Source organism: Aulonocara sp. 'chitande type north' Nkhata Bay, linkage group LG7, assembly GCF_057382095.1.
Source record: "Aulonocara sp. 'chitande type north' Nkhata Bay isolate Kocher_YH1m ecotype deep benthic linkage group LG7, A_spYH_male_GT1.1, whole genome shotgun sequence".
Taxonomy (NCBI): Eukaryota; Metazoa; Chordata; class Actinopteri; order Cichliformes; family Cichlidae; genus Aulonocara; species Aulonocara sp. 'chitande type north' Nkhata Bay.
Window position 1 is genome coordinate 33542284 of NC_141350.1, and position 18037 is coordinate 33560320.

Genomic DNA, 18037 nt, shown 5'->3' on the forward strand with positions numbered 1-18037 from the left:
CAAAACATGCCAACATTATGGTCTAACAATAAAACAGCTTGTCAGCGTTCAGTTTTTTTGCAACAGCACAGCAGTAACCACTTAACACTTGCCACTGTCAACATTTATTTTACCAGTGTTTGGGCAAAAAACTTCAGATGTAAACATTTTAACATGGAAACAATTGTTCGTCTTTAAAAGTCCACAAAATATACATTCATCCTGCATTCCCAACTTGGATGATTTGATATCCTCGTGTTGGTGTTGTTCCCAGACCATCATGAAAATGTTGTTCCAGGTTCAACATTGCAAGTGAACAATCACATTGTTGTGACGTTATTCTTTTGCGCGCCAAGCCATTCGTGCATTTATGAAATTCCAATGTTGCAAGGACAATATCAATTCTGCTTACTGTTTATTAAAGGGTTACGGTTAGGGTTAGGGTCAGTTGATCGGCGGACAGAGGCGGTTTCACGCAGCTTAAGTACAGTTTTTTGTTTTACGCCGGTTTTTCCCGAAGTCGCAAAAGTATGACGTCACAACATTCTGATTGGTCACTTGCAATGTTGATCCTGGAACAACATTTAGTATGATGATCTGGGAACAACACCAACACGAGGATATCAGATCAACCTCCTAACTTACCCTTATTTTTAGTATGTATTGCAATTACCTTTACAATGCACACAATGTAACACAAACTGAATATGAACATATTTCCACCTCATAACAATATGCCTTGAACGCTAATATACACACCACCCTTCAACATTTCTGGTGCAGTATCATCTCTCAATTAAATCCTTTAAATCTCAATACTTTTGATTGTCTCTTAGCTTTCAGTCTTGAGGTTAACTGAGATTCAGTGCATATATCCCACCCATTAAGAGTGCACATGCAGAGGCCAGGTCTTCCAGGTCATGCAGGACACACTAGATGGTTATACCCACATCGGCTGGAGGAGTGCTGGCATCAGCTCTTTCGATGGTAAAGATAGCAAGGGTAATTTGTTCCAGCTCCCTCTGAACAGCTGTAGCTTAGACACAAAAACATAGAAAAATGGCATCCAGTTTTAAAAAAAGAAAGAAAAAGGGCCAAAGCTACCCTTTAATGACGTAAACACAATATTAGGAACATGCACCCCAGTGCGCCACTATTTTAGACTACAGATTCAACGATAAATAGAAATAGTTTGGGTATACAAGAAGATTTCCCAAAACATTTAAACAGGTTCCATGCAAATTACAACAACAACAACATTACAACATGCAACAACATTAGTTATTCAAAATTTGGTTTAATACAGATAAAAAACTAAACTAAAATTACCAACCAATTATTCTTTGAAGAGGATGCTTGGGTCTTCATTCAGGTAAAAAGGTAGTGCCCTGAGGACACACTCCCTCCCCTTTTCAATGGTTTCCTTCTGTAGAGAGTAGCAGAGATACAGGAAGAGAAAACAGATATACTTTAGGATGACAGAAACTCACATTATACGCAAAATGAATGACATATCCACTGCACAGATAGACATGTACACAAGACCAACTAATCATCACATGGACATGAATAGTTAACCTGTTGGGCAGGGTTTCCACCACATTATATATGTCCATAATGGAGGTAAAGACAAACTAATACATCATCTTTTTTGCATTCAAAACATAACATAAAAACATTCACTTCTGGTTTAACCTAAATCAAGGGATCAGATTTTACATATGTTTAGGTAATTTAAATTTTCCAACGTTTTGAGTACCAAACTTTGTCTTGCTTAATATAAATGTAAGTGCACTGTGCAGCTACCATACACTAGCTGTTTAAATTTGAAAATGATCTTATTAGCCATAATATTTTGCTACCAACAGAATAATGCACCTGTGTGGCTGGGGCCAAAGTTTGTCTAATTTTCTTCCCTGCAACGCCTCCTTTTTTCTTGAAGACTTTTATGAGCTGGTCAGTGTATTGGTCAAGTTGTGTAAAAAGCCTTGGAACATGTGCAGCAGTAGTAATCCTCACATATTCTGCTTCCACCTGAAAATATGTCAACAAACACAACATACTGTACTGTAAATATACATACTATATGTACACATATACAAACTAAAACTAATGTAGAAAGACCTCATTAAAGCTATAATTTTAACACAAACATTTACACAAAATGCTAATGGAGCCATTACAGCTTTTATTGTTATTTATCAAGTTCCAAAAAATATTGATCACAGCTGATCTGAAAAGAATTTCATGCCTCAGGCCCTTGAACTGCAACCTTTACCATGGTTCAGATGTGGAGAAGAAATAACAGGGGCATGGGATGGGTCACAAAAGAAAACTTAACTTATAAAACAGTTTTGTTTTTAAAAGTATAACAGTTCACATACCACATACAAGCTCAGCAATACCACATACACCACATCAGTATAGGAGGGAGCAGGTAAAGGCAGGATCTGAGATTTATAAAGTAAAACAAGAAATTCATTACTTAATTTCAAGAAGCAAATTATTGTTTGAATTACAACTAAATAAAATACTACTCAGAAGAAAAGCAAGAGATTGACACTGCCATGTGCTAACTTTCTATAGAAGCAATTATCACCAGGTCTGTCGACCTCCATTGTCTGTCCACTCATATGTCTTGAATAATTTTATTAAAAAAATTAAGTGTGTACTTTCACAAACTGTAATTTATAACTACATTGATATGTATAACTCCGCTAGGAAACATGCTGTATTTACAGACCATTTTTACATAATACAGATTACTGATAGAGCAGAGCAATGGTGTCACAGTGGCTTTCGCCCTTCACTTTTTGGATTTTAAATGTCACTTTATGCTATCCTTGCTATCCTATTCGATATTTCCGACTCTCGGATTACAGAAAAGGAATCCCAAGAAAGCAAATGGAAAAATAACCCCTTGAAAGAATAACCCCATGAACCCCTGTAGCTAATCCCTTAATAAAACAAAAAACAATAAAAATGTTTCTTACACAGTCCACAAAATAAGCATGTCCAGGACCCAGTAAAACTAATGTAAAACAAGCACACGCAAACGATATAACATGTCTTGTAAGACAAACGTAAAATATAACCATGCTGGACATATAGATACTACACAACATAGCCAAAGAAAAAAGTGGTCTTACCTCTCAAAGAAACAGCAGCTTGGCGCCAAAACAGCCTTTTTCAGTTAAATTTGAAGTCTTGCGCATGAGCAGGCACAAGCCGTGAAACCTTCTTGTTCTGCGCGGTTTCATTACAACTGTTTTTGCATTACTGCCACCTTGTGGATATACAAGGTATATCGATCCTAATTGACTTAACTTAAATGTTATGCGATCAAGTAACACATTAGTATTATGTACGTTGAATAATAGACACAATTACGTAGACTTGATTAGAAAAACATATGTTAACTTAACAAAAACATATATTTTAAGTAAAATGAAAATAAATAATTAATATACACTGAACAATCCACCTCATTCATTTTTTTGAGTGCACAAGCAACAGGATGTGACCTCATCTCCATGTTTGAAGAATCCAAACATGTAAGATGGGTAATATTTACACTTGTGTACATATATAGAAGTGCGTACCGATTTCATATCTGACATGTTATTGTTGGTTTTCACATTTTTATCCTTTTTTTTCACAGAAAGGTTTGAGATTAATAGGTTAGTACGATAATTTGAGTTTAAAATAAAAGTCTCAGTGCTAAAGTCTAAAGTATATTTGACATTTGATATTTAAAGATAGATTTGGACTTTATTAACTTACTGAAAGATCAATTTTCTAGGGCAAAAATGTTAAAGGAGTTTTCTTAACTCTTCTGAAACAGGAATATATTAGCACTCAAAACATGCAGTAACATGAACATGTAACTTTCATGTTACTGCATGTTTGGACATAAAATCTTTTCATGGCAGGAAAAAAGGGGGATGTTCATCTGACAATGAGGATGTGAACTTGGTGAGAGCGAGAGTGAGGAGGAGTGGATCTCAAAATGATGTTTGAGGAGCACTTACAGTAGGAGGTCAGGAGTCAATTAAGGGTCACTGTTGTGTGCCTGAATGTCTCACTGGATGATTATGACTGACTAGAAGACCCCAAACTCTGTTTCACATTCATCAGCATCTGTTCCCCACAGAACAGTTATCAAACACACAAAAACATATCCAATCAATTACACAAGCAGACTAGCTCATGCATACATGCATACCCTTGGAATTTGATGATGTAAATATTAAAAGGCACTTCTAGGCTCCCTAAAAGTAGGATGAATTATTTTTTTCTTCAAAAAAATGAAAGTCATGCCGTAGAGAGTTGGATGACTCTTTTTATTTTCAGTGTGCTGTAAGTGTGATACAGATTCTCTACCGGAGAAATATGTTTTATACATGTAACCTGCTGACAACAACATCTGAGGTGTCTGCAGGAACATGGAAGGCCCCAGTCCACGAAATCTTTAACGCACACCTCCAAAACCCAAATCCAAAAACTCAAGCTTCAGTTGAAAAAATACATTTACCCAGTGAAATAATGCAGCCTGCATTAAACATAGGTAAGTCCTAAAAATATTTTTAATGCACAAAATATTAGCAGGTAACGAGCTGACATTAGGAGCCTTTTAAACTCATTAACTGTAAGCCAGAAATCTGATCGATAGGTGATCAAATACTTATTACCTTCATGAAAATGCAAATTCATATATAAGTTTTTTGAAATGCTTTTTTGGGGACTTTTTTGTTATTGTTCTGCCTCTCACTGTTCAAATAAACCTACCACTGAAATTATAGACTGATCATTTCCTTGTTAGTGGGCAAAATTACAAAGTCTGCAGGGGTTCAAATCATTTTTCCATGACTGTTTCTGGTGTGTTAGCAGGGTAGTGATGAAGGCTGTCAAATTTGATCATAAGACAAATTATGGCTAAACTGCTCACATGTGGGGCATCAGTCCCTGTTACTTAGTTTGTCATTTATTTCATTTGAGCATTAAAAAGCAGGAAAGAAATTAGGAATTTTATATAGACTCCTTGAGCAACATGGCAGCTACAAAGAGATATCTGACTTCAACTCATATCCTTTCAGAGCCTGGTTCTGCTAGAGGTTTCTTCCTGTTTAAATTGTGTTTTTCCTTCCCACTGTCACCAAGTGCTTACGCAAAATTTTTTACCTTTTATTTTTGGAGTTTTCCCTCTTTTGTTTTAGGGTTTTTGCCCTACAATATAAAGGGGCAACTGTTTTTGTGATTTAATACAATATACTCATGTTTTCCCACGGCAAAATTAACTGCCAAACCTGAATCTATACAGTAAATGACTGGATTTTTTCATTTAAGTCATTTTATTGATAAATTAACATCTAAAAACGTTAGTACATCAGTTTCAGTCTTAGAATTTTTCTGGATTATGTCGCTTTTTTGCCTTTTTTGGATATGTCTGCTTTCCTGGAGTGCGAGTTAAAGCAGGAGCACAAAGAGAAATGTGAAGTGACAGAACAGCTTTGGTTACACAGAAGAAATTAAAAAAAAAAAGTTAGGCAGCTTCACACACTTTTTCAAACCCGAGCCCAGGAGGCTTTTATTTTTTACATTTTAATCTCATCATGTAAAAAATATGACCCTGTTCTGTTTGTTCAAATCCAGCAGAGAAATTGCATTTCTTAACCAGAGCGATACACACAGCCTACAGATATCAGTGCTTCCTCAGACCAAATAGCTTTATCCTCATCTCCCCAGGAAGCTGTGAGAGCTCACCACTGGCTGAAAGCAGATATTTAATCATGGTCAGATCTGGGCCAGGTTTCTGAAGATGTTTGTTACCAAAGGGGGAATGTCTTTATCTCTGTGAGAAAGCAAAAAGCTGCAGACTCTCTTTAGGATTTAGATTTTCTCTACCAAGCCTTCCGAGAAAGAGGTAGAGAAGAGAAAGGGAGTTTGTGCTGTGATCTAATGGCACACCGTAATGACTGATCTCATCACTATAAGCTAAATATATAAACCAAAGATCTGGAAACTGAAAATCTCAACAAAGGATAGGAAATCAGAGGGGTGTGCAGGCTCAGAAAGTGAATACAAGCCTCAGATTAACACAATATAACTGGTTAATGTGTATCGTGTAACATTTGTAACTCGTGCCATATAATAAAAATATACCAAACGTATGAGCTTAACGCAAAGAAGCCAAAGGAACGCTGTGTCACTGTGTTTGGCAGTGTACACAGCGCTGCATGGAAGAATGTCAAAAGAAGATCTTCTCTACCTGGGTTGTATCCAGAAGTCATTTAAATAAAAGGAATAAACATTATCTTTCTTATCAACTCGTTTAGTGTTGATGTTTGCCTTTTGGGTTTTTTGTTGCTGTTGTTGAAAGATTACTTTTTTCATGTGCCTGAATTTGGTTTTACTTTGAGATTTTGTTTCCGTCCTCTGTGATTATCTAGCCTGCCCTCATCACCTGTGAGCTAAATTGCTCTGATTTTTCTTTAATCTTTAATGAAGTGCTCTTTTATTGTTCTGAGAATTTATGTGAATTTGTGTATTCACTTTTCTTTGCTTGTAGCATTTGCTGAATGGCTGTAAAGAAAGGCTGTCATCGTGGGTCACCTGCAGATTAATATGTCAGGGTTTTTTTTGTTGTTGCCTGTGCTAAACCCAAGGTGGAAATCTGCAAGTCATCATATAGTCACAAGCTGCACAAGGTTTTGTGGTATACGATGAAAAGTACCTCACATAAAGGGAAATGCAGCTACACTGAAGATGACAAACTTGTGATAGGTGTGTGAAGAGACAGAAGGTGATTCTCTAAGGAGAGTTTTTTCAGTGTTTTTGTCAGTTAATTGGGGATCTCACAAGAAATTTGTAATTAAAAAAGAGATGTACCAGCTGATAGATGCTTCCCCACTAAACCCAAATGATTACCACATGTAACGGAAACAGAAAAAACAGTTTGTTAACAGTTTATAAAGGTTATCGTGATTAATAAAATGAGAATATATGAGAAAAAAGAGACTGCATTCAAATAAAATCTGAATGCATATTCATATATGTATATACAGTATGTAAAGACTGATTCACATCTCAGGAAAACAAACCAAAGCACACAGCCAGGACAAGTCACTCCTTGCCCTTGAAAAATCCAGCGAAAGCCCAGCCTTACACCTCATTTTATATCTGTGGTGAGGCCTGAAGACAGCAGTTCAAAGAGGCTTCCCATTCAATCTAATAGAGCTTGAAAGGATCTGTGAAAAGGGATGAAAAAAACTGCCTGAATCCACATGTGTGAGACCTTCACGTGGTCAGGATGACCAAAAGCTATATGTGCTGCCCAAAGAATGTGCGTACTTTTGTGAATGAGAGATCTAAGTTTTGGCTTTTTATTAAACTTTCAAACAGTTCTGTTTGAAAGTTTAGTATTTTTTATCTACAGTGTAGATAAGAAATACTTGTTTTATCCATGTAAGGCAGGGGTGTCAAACATAAGGCCTGGATGCAGGAACCATGGCTCAATCCACCCTGTCTGATTGCTTTGGAGAATGTAAAAACTGTCCAGAAAAACTATTTATTTATTTATTTTGGTCAATTTTACAATATTGTCAAATGTAAGCCCAAATAGCTGTGCTGGCAGGTTTCTTTAGATCCTTTCCCAAAGTCAAGAGTGCTTGAAAACTTTATTTAAAAGCCATAAAAATCACAGTTTGTTGGTTATCCAGTTGCTACCCAGTCATATGCAAAGTGTTAAGGCCAATGTGTGACCCACCTGTCACTGAGACAAAAACCTCAATACAGAGCAGTAAATTTAGGCCAGACAAATGACAAATATCAAAAACTAACCAACCCCAGTTACCATTTTAATTCACTTTTTTCTCTATATATAAATAAATGAATTGCTGTTATTATTGAGGCCCACCTGCAGTACTTTTGTAGTCCACTAGGGGCCCCCAGGCCACACTTTGGGAACCACTGCTTTAGATTAACGAAACATTTCAGTATAACATAGAGACATGAGACATATTGTCGAAACTGCACTTCACTTTCTTAAGACATCTCAGGGATTTGTATGTAGTTAAACATCTTTACAGTGAAACAAACGGGGACGATTTGGCAGTATCTTTTTAAAGGTTATTAGGCAACGGTTCATACTGACTAACAATCAAATTGGGCTGTACCTAGTGACTTTCACACCGTTGATATAAAGTCTTAACAAAGGGGTCTGAATGCTTCCTGAAGCAACTATATGATCTAAACAGATAAATTCAAGCCAATTACATGGCAACAAGCCAATGGAAGACAACCTGCTGAAGTTCACACCGAGCATCAGGATGGGGAAGAGAGGAGATTTAAGTCACTTTAAATGTGACATGGCTGAGTGGTTTGAGAAAATGAGAAACTGCTGATGTACTGGGAGTGTTCCAGTATATAAGGTTGACCTCCCCAGTCACCAGATCTCAGATCAGTAGAGCACCTTTGGCATGTGATAGAATGGGAGAATCAGACAGTTCAGTTAATAAAGCAAGTGAGTGTATTTGAGAACAGCTGGATAAACTACTAGTGATGTATTCAGGATCTAACCACTGTTGCTGTGTGTTATGAACGAGACACTCCAAGTTTTCTTTTATAATAATCTCTAATAATATATTTAAGTAAAAAAACAGAATATTTACAGTTTAGATACGCTTTTTTTTTTACAAATTATAATAACATTTACATATAAATATAAAGGAACATTTTATAGTGCTGTACAAACAGAACACACAAATACACAAAAAAGTCAATTACATCAGTTTGTTTTTGTAAATAAATGAGTTTTTTTTTATCGACAGTGTCGTATGTCGTTTTTCATTTCTGAAAGAAGAAACAAGAAAACATTTCTACTTTTTCTAATGTTAATTCAGTTCTCACGGATAAGCATACATCGCAGCCACTAGTTTTGGACGTTGCACCCAGAGGAAAAAGTTTGCCTGCAAATGGCACAAAGATGAAGCTGATAGTTTGCTATGATTTTGACATTTGAGCATCAGTTAGCTGCATCTGGTTGGGACGACACATTTGGGACAAAGTGGACAGATGGGAGTCTTTTTGAAGATAAAGGACAGCAAGCCTGTCCCAGTATCCACGTTTACACCTCAGTACCTCCAGGTAGTCAGAAATCTATTCAAACCAATCAAGTTATCAGCATTAAAGGAACTGAATGTTTACTTTTGGACCAACTTTAAGAACGACTGAATATCATTTAAATCTGAAGAATTGTTTCCATCATCATCGTTTTTAGTCTCACAAATTAAATTATGTTAATCCTTATGAGATCGATACTAATATGTATATCTGATGATGTGTTCTGGTTGGTATGAGGAGCACAGATGGTCACTGAGAATCATAAGAATGTATTTGTAAAATTAAACTTAATTAATTATATGTAATAATTATCTGAATTACTTTTTTAATACTATTCAACTTCTGTGCTGGCATCATTAAAGTTCTTCTTGCTCTCATCCATTTAAGCTCAATATTAAAGCTATACTTTATATCATTTTCAAAACTTGTAAACCATCCATCCATTTCCCTTTATCTATGCGCTGGAGTGCTGGAGCCTATCCCAGCTGTCACAGGGCATGAGGGAGAGGACAATCTAGGCAGTTTGTTAGACCATTGCTAGGCCAACGCAGAAACATCAATGTTTTTTAATGCTAGCATTTGGTGTCACAGCGCCCCTTTGTGGCCAAAACACATCACAACCATTGCTCACTTTACATGAAACATCAGGAATTTGCAGCAGATTTCTGATTTCCTTTTACAGATGCTTGATCCCTTAGAGAGTTTGGTAGATTTTTTTTTAGAAAGTTTTCCATGATGGAAATATCTCACTGAGTGTAGATTTGTCAAGGTGAGAGTCTAGTTTGTATAGTTTTCTCCATGTTTAAGGTGCAGTCCAGTGCACAGTCTTCTGCACTGATTTCAGCTGCTTTGGTGTCCTCTGGTTTCAGTTACAGTTCAGTAAGCCGCCTGTGAAAGTGCTCACGTCTTTGTGTAGGGCTTCTGGAGACACAGTGAGCCGTGGTGAGGAAGAGGTCGGTAGTGGTAGTGTTCGATCAGTGTAGACAGATTGGGGAAGGTCAAATCAGCTTCCAGAAATATACAGTCACCCTGCTAAAACACCCAACAGGAAGCTTTATTAGTCTGACCTGTAACTTACTTACAAAACATAATAGGCACTTATACCATACAGCTAAAATACAACAGCAGGTTTCTTACCTCTTCAAACAGTCTGTAGTTTCTGGCTTTGCCTATACTGATGTCCCACACCACCAGCACCTGGATAACACACCAAAAATGATTTTATTTAGGCCTAAATATCAGAAGCTCTTTTATTATTATTAAAATAATACTGTCTACCCACAAACTGTAAAAAATAAAAATGAAGTATTCAGAAAATGGACACATTTATTGATTAGATCATATTGACTGTTACTGTTTACAATTATTATTAAACCTTTTACAGCAGCGAGATAGATTTTTCAGCCCAGAATGACAAAAGATATTTCATATATGGCAATCATAATCATTAGCTTTCAGAGCTTCAGAGTTACTTAATGTTAAGTATCTATCAGTAACACAAATTTCCATTATGCTGTACTGGAAACTATTTTTTTAAAATTTATTTTTACCTTTGTTGTTTTGGTTCCTGATTTTCTGATGGCGTACAGTCCATCTTGTGGAGGAGTTGGACTCTCTTTGAATAACCTACAAACAGAAAAATGATCACCGGTTATGAGTTATCAGAGGAAAACATAAAGCAACTGCCCCATGTTAAAAGTCACTTTAAATTTAGCACTTAAATAAGTAGTAGTAGTTCAGTTAAAACTGAAGTGAGGCTCATAGAAAGAAAAACACACGCAGAAAGAAATGCACTGTTTTGCCACTACAGGGCAGAAAAAACAAAAAGCAGCACTGCTTAGTTTACTGAAGAACCGTTTCAGCTTCCAGCTAAATGTAAAAACTAAAGGTGAGATACGTACTTTTCTACGAAGCTGGTTTCATTCGAATCAATGAACACAGAGTCTGGCAGCTGGACCTGCAGATACAGAAACAACTGATTAAACTCAATTCATTACTGATACTAGGCTCTCACAAGGCTGAGATCTCTGCTCAGATATACAGCAGTGAAACATAAAGAACAAAATTGTGTGTTATAATAACTACACAGGTCACATAAAGATACTACAATTTAGATCATAAGCATGTCGGCCTGGCACTGCCTGTAACAAAGCATGGCTCAAATTTCAATATCTTGTTTCAGTGTTTAATAAAAATTGAATTGCTTCAACTTCATGATTTGAAAAATTGGCATAAAATAGTGTTGTTTTAGCAGAAAATGAGATTATTATGATTGGATTATGACTTCCTCCCACCTGAGCACCTCAGAATCAGCTGATGCTGTGATTTTTGTTTCTTTTTCGTTTGCTTTAGTGAATTTTGAAGGCAGTTCATAAAGACTAATATGCAGCCCAGATAAAATGACTTTTAAAACAAAAGGGATTTCCCTGGGCTCAGTCATGATGATACAAGCGGTTATCTAAAGCAGCATGTATTTCCACAGTAATTTAGCATTTTTATCAGCTGACACATCATTTCAGTCTCTCTTACATTCTCATAGTCTTCGTCAGAGTCGTACGCGGTCGAGTCTCGTTTCCTCCTGAAATCTGCAGTTTCGTCGTTGATGGAACGGAAGCTCTGGCCCTCTGGAGATGTTCTTCTGGTGAAAAAACATGCCTTAGTGATGCAGGGAAACTTTTATGTTGTCTTTACATACCTATTTTATACAGGAACCAACAAAACAGTGTCAGTAAGACAGCTTTAGAATGATTGTGGATGTTTTCCTTTCAATTAATTTTTTGATCATAAAAATCAACCTGAATTTCACTGTTTAAGTCAGACTTACTGAAACGGTGTTCCTGGCGACTTGGGCCTGGGTGGAGCCGTTGATGGCTTGACTCCTACTAAAGGTAAAGGAGGTTTGGGAATAGATGGCTTATTGAGTAGTCCAGGTTTAGGTAGCGGGGAGTGTGAAGGGTGACTGGAGGACATTAGATTGAGAGATACATTTGTGTTTGGGCATGGTGGAACCGGCATGTTCGGCTTATTACGGCGGTAGCTGTTTTCTAGTGACTGGCTCCCGCCAGAGTGAGGGGGACAGGGGCCATTTAGGATTAGCCTGTCTAGTTTTTCACAGATGGGCAAAGTAGCTGGTGACTGGACTGAAACAGACGGCGTAGGCCTCCAGTCTCTTTTGTCATTTGCTGTTACACCCACGGAGGTTGACCTGCCTGGTTTCTTTGCATTGGGAGGAATAGGTGGAGGTGTGGAAGGGAAAGGATTCTGTAAGTGAGGGGCAAAAGGTAAAGGTGGGGGTGGGCCTTTGGTAGACTCCTTCTTTATGCACGGAGAGGGTGGACAAGGTGAAGGTTTCCTGTGGAGCGGAGAGGTAGGGGCTTTCAGTTGTAATGGGATGGGAGGGTGGAGGCTTTTTTGGCCTGGACTGGAGTCTTGATGGTGGGGGAATGTCACTGGCACAGGTGGAGGAGGGTAAGAGGGCGGTGGACCTGTGGGTCGACCTGACGAGGTAATGAATAGAGAGAGTCAGTATTGCTTCCTGTTTCAGGTAAAGATCTTTGTGTTAAGGAGCCATAAGTACAGGGAAAGAATATGAGGTGGTCACCTGAAGATGTTGGCGAACATTCACTGTCTGGCTTCAGATAGTCCTCCTCATCGTCATCATCATCGTCATCACTGTAATCTTCACATAGAAAGAAGAGGTGCAACAATTTATTAATGCACAAATGCCATATAAGCTTTTATCTTATCCATGGATATTCATTATTGCTGTCTTACTAATTTCGGTGGTATCAACAAGATGTTTCACATCCATCGGCCTCTCGATTGTGCCATAGAAACTGTCTGCATCTGAATCTGAGTCACTGTCACAAACAAAGATGGAGACATAATTAACAAATAATATGCCAAAAAATGGATTTTATTGACTGCAGGCTCACTGAGATTTCAATGAAAGTACGCGAGCAAGAAAAATCTAAATTAGGTAGAAAAGGTCCCACTGAAAAACGTAGATGACTAATGAAGCATAAATGGTATAAAATTATTTTTAGACACGTTTTTCCATTATTTTTTTTCTTTCAGCTTTTATAGAGGTGGTCACACTTGCTGATGATTGGCTAACTGTGCATTTAATTGACCACACCTGGCTGCTATTACCTCTTAATTCCTATGGAAGCAGTAAGGCTGTACTTGGGTTTTCACAGCACTAAGTACTTTATTTGTCCCATGTCTGTAGTTTTCTTACAACAATGCATGTATAATCTATATTTTTATAGAGTGGTGAAATATGACCGAGTTCGCTGAGGTTACCTTGGTAGGTGGGACTCTTTCCTGTCGTTATAGTGGTCTATTTCTTTCCGAAGGTATCGCATCCATTTCTGTAAGACATCAAGCAAAATACAACACGTGACAATGTGAAACTGCAGCATTTAAATTAAAACAAACCCCAAACAATTTTAGCATAAAGACTGAAATAATACCATAGTTGAGACAAAGGCAAAGACTAAAAATTCTTCTCAGGCTCTAAAGTTATGCTAAGTTCTCAATAAATCGCTTGGCAGGGAGGTCAAATTTTTGTACTCTTACCCTCCTCTCATCCTCACTGGCTGCTGAGAAGAACCACGTCCTGTGTTTCTTACTGAAGTGGACGATCTTGAAAGGAAAAACATTGCTCGATGTTGTCTCCTCTGCTGCTCTCATCACTCTGAAGAAGAGGACAAATGTAAGATATATTAGTGCTCCACATTATTTGATGTCATGGGAAATGTGCAATAACAGCAACAAAGAACACCTGGGTGCTGCTAATGAGCCCCCTGTAATTGATATAATACAACCTTATTTGGATGTAATATACATAAGTATGAAAGAGATCAAGGAGTTTGTTGTAAATAATTTTAGTCTGAATTATTGCTGAATCACTGGCATTGATTGAGGCTGGGATCAGACAACCTTCTTCCCTCCTTAAAGCCCCATTCACACATACTGTATAGACTAGGAAATGCAACAAGATGGCAATCACTCTCTGTGGGGAAGCCCTGAAGAAACATCCTGAGCTTCTTCACCATCCCTTCATCAATCAAATGTCACAAAGCAGCAAACATGAGGGAATCTAAATACGGCGATGTTTTGATGGGGATGTTTGCCACACTTTTTGTGAGGCAGCTGTTATCTGCTAAGTGTTGCTTCCTGGGGACTTTTTCAGGTGCCCTGACAGCTGCCTACTGTAAACACTCCCTCCCTCTCCCTCTCTCTTGATGGCAGCCTGGCCAGCTATCTACATATATTTGTTCTTTTCAGTTTTAAGAACACTCCTTTATATACCCTTGAGCTCAGGTCTAACATTCCTGGAGCTTCAGGTGTACTCGGTACTGAAGGCCCATTTTTAAAGCAAGTACTTAACCTTTTCCTGCATTAAACCTTATTATCTACAATTACCATTTACATAGATGTCATGCTGTAATAAAGCTTAAATTAAACCGGTGGGATGTGAGCGTCGCTGGAGCTGAGACCCAGAATAATAAAGCCCCGAATAAGCACACAAGTATGTTTATTTATGTAGGAAAATGTCTTCTACTGACCTGTTGTAGCCATTGAGAGAAAACGCCCCCTGTGGTGCAGCAGAGGTACTGCTCTTAAAGTAGTACACGCAGCCCTTGTGGATGATGATGTACCTCAGTGGCCCTGTAAGGCAAGCAATATGTATTAAGAATGTTTTCATGGTGGTGTAAAAGGTGCTGTATCAGTGATGAGAATGTAAGTGGATATTGCTCTTTCATGTCTGCCTTTCAACTCACATTTCATTAGGCTGAATTGGCTGCCTCCCTTCTTGTGGAGGTATCCTGCAGTGGCTACCCCTCCTGGCATGGTGAGGAGGTTCTGAGCCCCAATGGCTCGCATTGGCACCGGCCAGCACATCTCTGGAGATGACATGGTTCTACGGCAGAGCAAAGGACAGAATATTTTTCTGTCAGTCAGGTGAAACTGTAATCTCTCTAGTCGCACAAGATCGCAGAAATGAATAAGGAAATGAACGCCAGCATAAATAAGCTAACAAACAAAAACCAAGTAGCTTCAAGGAGGCAGCACAGAGGCAGGACCACATCCTCTCTGCTAGCAAACCTGCTTCCTATCCCCTTTAGCTTGAGGACGTTCTGAGCTACATCAGCTCTCACACAGAAAACTAGAAGGGACTCAGCAGTTCGTAACAAAACAAAAACATGACTTATTTGTTCTCCCATATACCCTGAAACATATTTGGAGCAGAGATGGCGATAAGACCACCTCAGACTTAAGACCGGCCACTCAAAACATCCAACGGCGAAGCCTGTTTTTGGGCTGTGAACGCTCATAGAAGTGGAATTATAAAGTGATGAACAGATTAGTACTCATAAAACACCTCTCTACTCAGCTGTGCACTCAAAGCAGCTTCTACTACAAGTCTCATTCACACAGTCACACATTCATACTGAGCTTTTATCCAAGCCTAAGTGCTTTCCAACATTTATGCAGGCAGCAGGGGAAACTCGGGGTTCAGTATCTTGCCCAAAGATTAGCCGTCCTGGAAACACCTAAACCAAATAACTAGTCCTGAGCAGAACCATTTCTCAACAGCTATTAAATATTAATTATTTCATGATTTATATCATCAATAAAAAAAACAGCATTTATTTTGTAGAATTAAAAATCGGTTAGTTAATGACTGCCCGATAAGCAGTCATGACAGGGAGTGAGTAAAACAAAATGACTATTTCACTCCATTTCTGTTAATCTAAAATAAATTACATTTATTACTCAGTCAAATTCCATAGTAACATGAGTAATGCTCGGCTACTAGTCTGGTGTGAATAGGAATCTCTAATCATTAGTTGTGAATCAAAAGTCACAAACTAAAGACAAACAAATTGTGACACTGTCAGAAATGAAGGATTAACTAAGATAACATATCATGTGCTATGAAACTCTATACTGCTAATGGGACACATGCCAGTGGACTAGCAGATGGAGAGTTATAGCCATGCTGTGTCCACTGTGCTGCTCAGGAAATGCTGCCTGGCTTGGGTAGCTCACCACAGCTGGACAAAGATCACTAAAAGAATGAAACATCTTTTCGTCAATTTCAAAAACTTTTCTTCTGCAAATTCCTGCTCTTACACCTGATGCAGGTGTTGCCTACCTCCTGTTGGGCTTCTTGGTGAAGATCTGAATGGCAGCGTTCTTCCTCAGTATGCTGACTGTGGAGGCTAACATAGTAGAAGCTAAAGCTGGCAGGATATCCATAATAGAAACAAGAAACCTTTTGTTTCTTTCCTCTGTGGCATTTACTGTCCCATCAAATCCAAACTGAGGGCGATTTAGCCATCCAATTTTTAAGTCTGTCTTATTTTCTGCTTTTTGCTGCAGCTCTCTCTGACGGCCTCTGCTGATATCTATCTGTCTCACTCATAAAGACACTCAGACTAAGGTGGTGGACCTACGTAACAGGAACCTTGAATTTTTGCATGGGCAAAGGCACATATTTAGTTCACACAGGAAATGCATAACATCCTGTGTCCTTTTTTGAGTCTTCAAGGTGTAATGTGAAAAAAAAATAAAAATGTGGGTGTGATAGAAAGAGACAGGGGGGTGGGGGTAGTGAAAATAAACATTACTTCATGATCTAAAGTGTTTATGTATAACTTGCAGTTTATCACCAGCATCTGCTAGCCTGAGTTGGAAAGAAGTCAAGGAATGAAGTATTTAGGAGGATTTAGTTGGTGCCAAAATCCACCCCCTTTCCCTGAGATAAAAAGACCTTGAGAATTAAATGGGCATGCATTCATTTACTGATGTTGAAGCGCAGATCCTGGCAGGGCTGCTTTAAAAAAAACAAGACACCTTGAAAATGACTCATGCCAAAGTCAGTTTTTGTGTTATGCTTTAGACTTCAGAGTATTTCAAATAAACTAGGTGAGGCGATGATGAATGAATGAGGATAAACACCCCACACTTTAGAGTAAAATTTAATTACATGCAGGAGATAAAAAATAAAAAAAGAGCGACTTAAAGCTCTGCTTATTTCTGAAGGTCTGTTTTTAGAAAAAAATAAACTGTTGCAGGAACGTGGGCTAACTGGGATATCTTTGAACATCAGGACTTGGAAATGTTCACAGACGGTGTCCTCTGCTATATAAAACACTGCATAGACACTGTTACAGCAGTCAAACGGATCCGGGCTTATCCCAACCAAAAGCCCTGGATGACCCGGGAGGTCAGGCAGCTGCTGAAGGAGAGGAACATTGCGTTCAGGTCTGGCAACAGGGATTACTACACCACAGCCCGATCCAACCTGAAGAGAGGCATCAGAGAGGCAAAGGGGGACTATAGGAGGAGGATCGAGGACCATTTGAAGAGTAATACCAGCCGGCAGGTGTGGCAAGGCATCCAGCACCTAACCAACTATAAGATCAATCTCGGAGCTGCGGACGGTGACCTGGAGCTGGCAGAGGAGCTGAATATCTTCTTTGCCCGCTTTGAGACCAGGGTACCGGAGGTATTGGAGCCACAGCAGCAACACGCCACCCATAGCAGCACCACCCTCACCCTGGAAGAGCACGAGGTGAGGCGCATGCTGCAGGCTGTTAACCCGAGGAAGGCGGCGGGTCCTGATGGTGTGCCAGGTCGAATATTGAGGGATTGTGCAGGACAGCTGGCTGGGATCTTCACCAGGATTTTCAACAAATCCCTCGCACAGGCGACTGTCCCACTCTGCCTGAAGTCCTCCACCATAGTCCCCTTGCCTAAGAAGCCCCACATCACCGGCCTGAATGACTACAGACCGGTGGCACTCACCCCAGTGGTAATGAAATGCTTTGAGAAGCTGGTCCGCAGACACATCACAGCAGCCCTGCCCCGCAGCCTGGATCCACACCAGTTTGCCTACAGAGCAAACCGATCCACGGAAGAC

The 18037-nt window shown here is 38.9% G+C and overlaps 1 protein-coding gene and 1 long non-coding RNA gene across 8 annotated transcripts in view; both read right to left on the minus strand.

Moving 5' to 3' along the window:
* Positions 1–625: 625 nt before the first annotated feature.
* LOC147325555 (uncharacterized) lies at positions 626–3465 on the minus strand. 3 transcript variants are annotated; one of them, XR_015130338.1, is made up of 5 exons: positions 3129–3465; positions 2364–2429; positions 1858–2013; positions 1313–1405; positions 626–1015 (listed from the first exon to the last, which is right to left on the minus strand). It is a non-coding gene; the product is annotated as an uncharacterized LOC147325555 (long non-coding RNA). The 3 variants fall into 3 exon arrangements; XR_015130339.1 differs by lacking the exon at positions 3129–3465 and adding an exon at positions 2973–2997; XR_015130337.1 differs by lacking the exon at positions 3129–3465 and having other exon boundaries at positions 2364–3056.
* Positions 3466–8593: 5128 nt separating this feature from the next.
* Positions 8594–18037, minus strand: part of sh3bp2 (SH3-domain binding protein 2) — a 33207-nt gene continuing 23763 nt past the window's right edge. For 2 of the 5 annotated variants that reach the window (XM_086300120.1, XM_086300119.1), the window contains 12 exons: positions 14889–15028; positions 14673–14775; positions 13681–13798; positions 13405–13472; positions 12874–12959; positions 12701–12778; positions 11924–12596; positions 11629–11737; positions 11001–11056; positions 10650–10725; positions 10237–10296; positions 8598–10128 (listed from right to left, as the gene is read on the minus strand). In XM_086300120.1, the coding sequence (XP_086156246.1) occupies positions 10000–10128; positions 10237–10296; positions 10650–10725; positions 11001–11056; positions 11629–11737; positions 11924–12596; positions 12701–12778; positions 12874–12959; positions 13405–13472; positions 13681–13798; positions 14673–14775; positions 14889–15024 (1692 nt within the window). In that variant the 5' untranslated portion in view covers positions 15025–15028 and the 3' untranslated portion in view covers positions 8598–9999. Of the gene's footprint in view, positions 10129–10236; positions 10297–10649; positions 10726–11000; positions 11057–11628; positions 11738–11923; positions 12597–12700; positions 12779–12873; positions 12960–13404; positions 13473–13680; positions 13799–14672; positions 14776–14888; positions 15029–16267; positions 16533–18037 lie in introns of those variants that run through there. The other 3 variants (XM_086300117.1, XM_086300118.1, XM_086300116.1) reach the window with 3 other exon arrangements.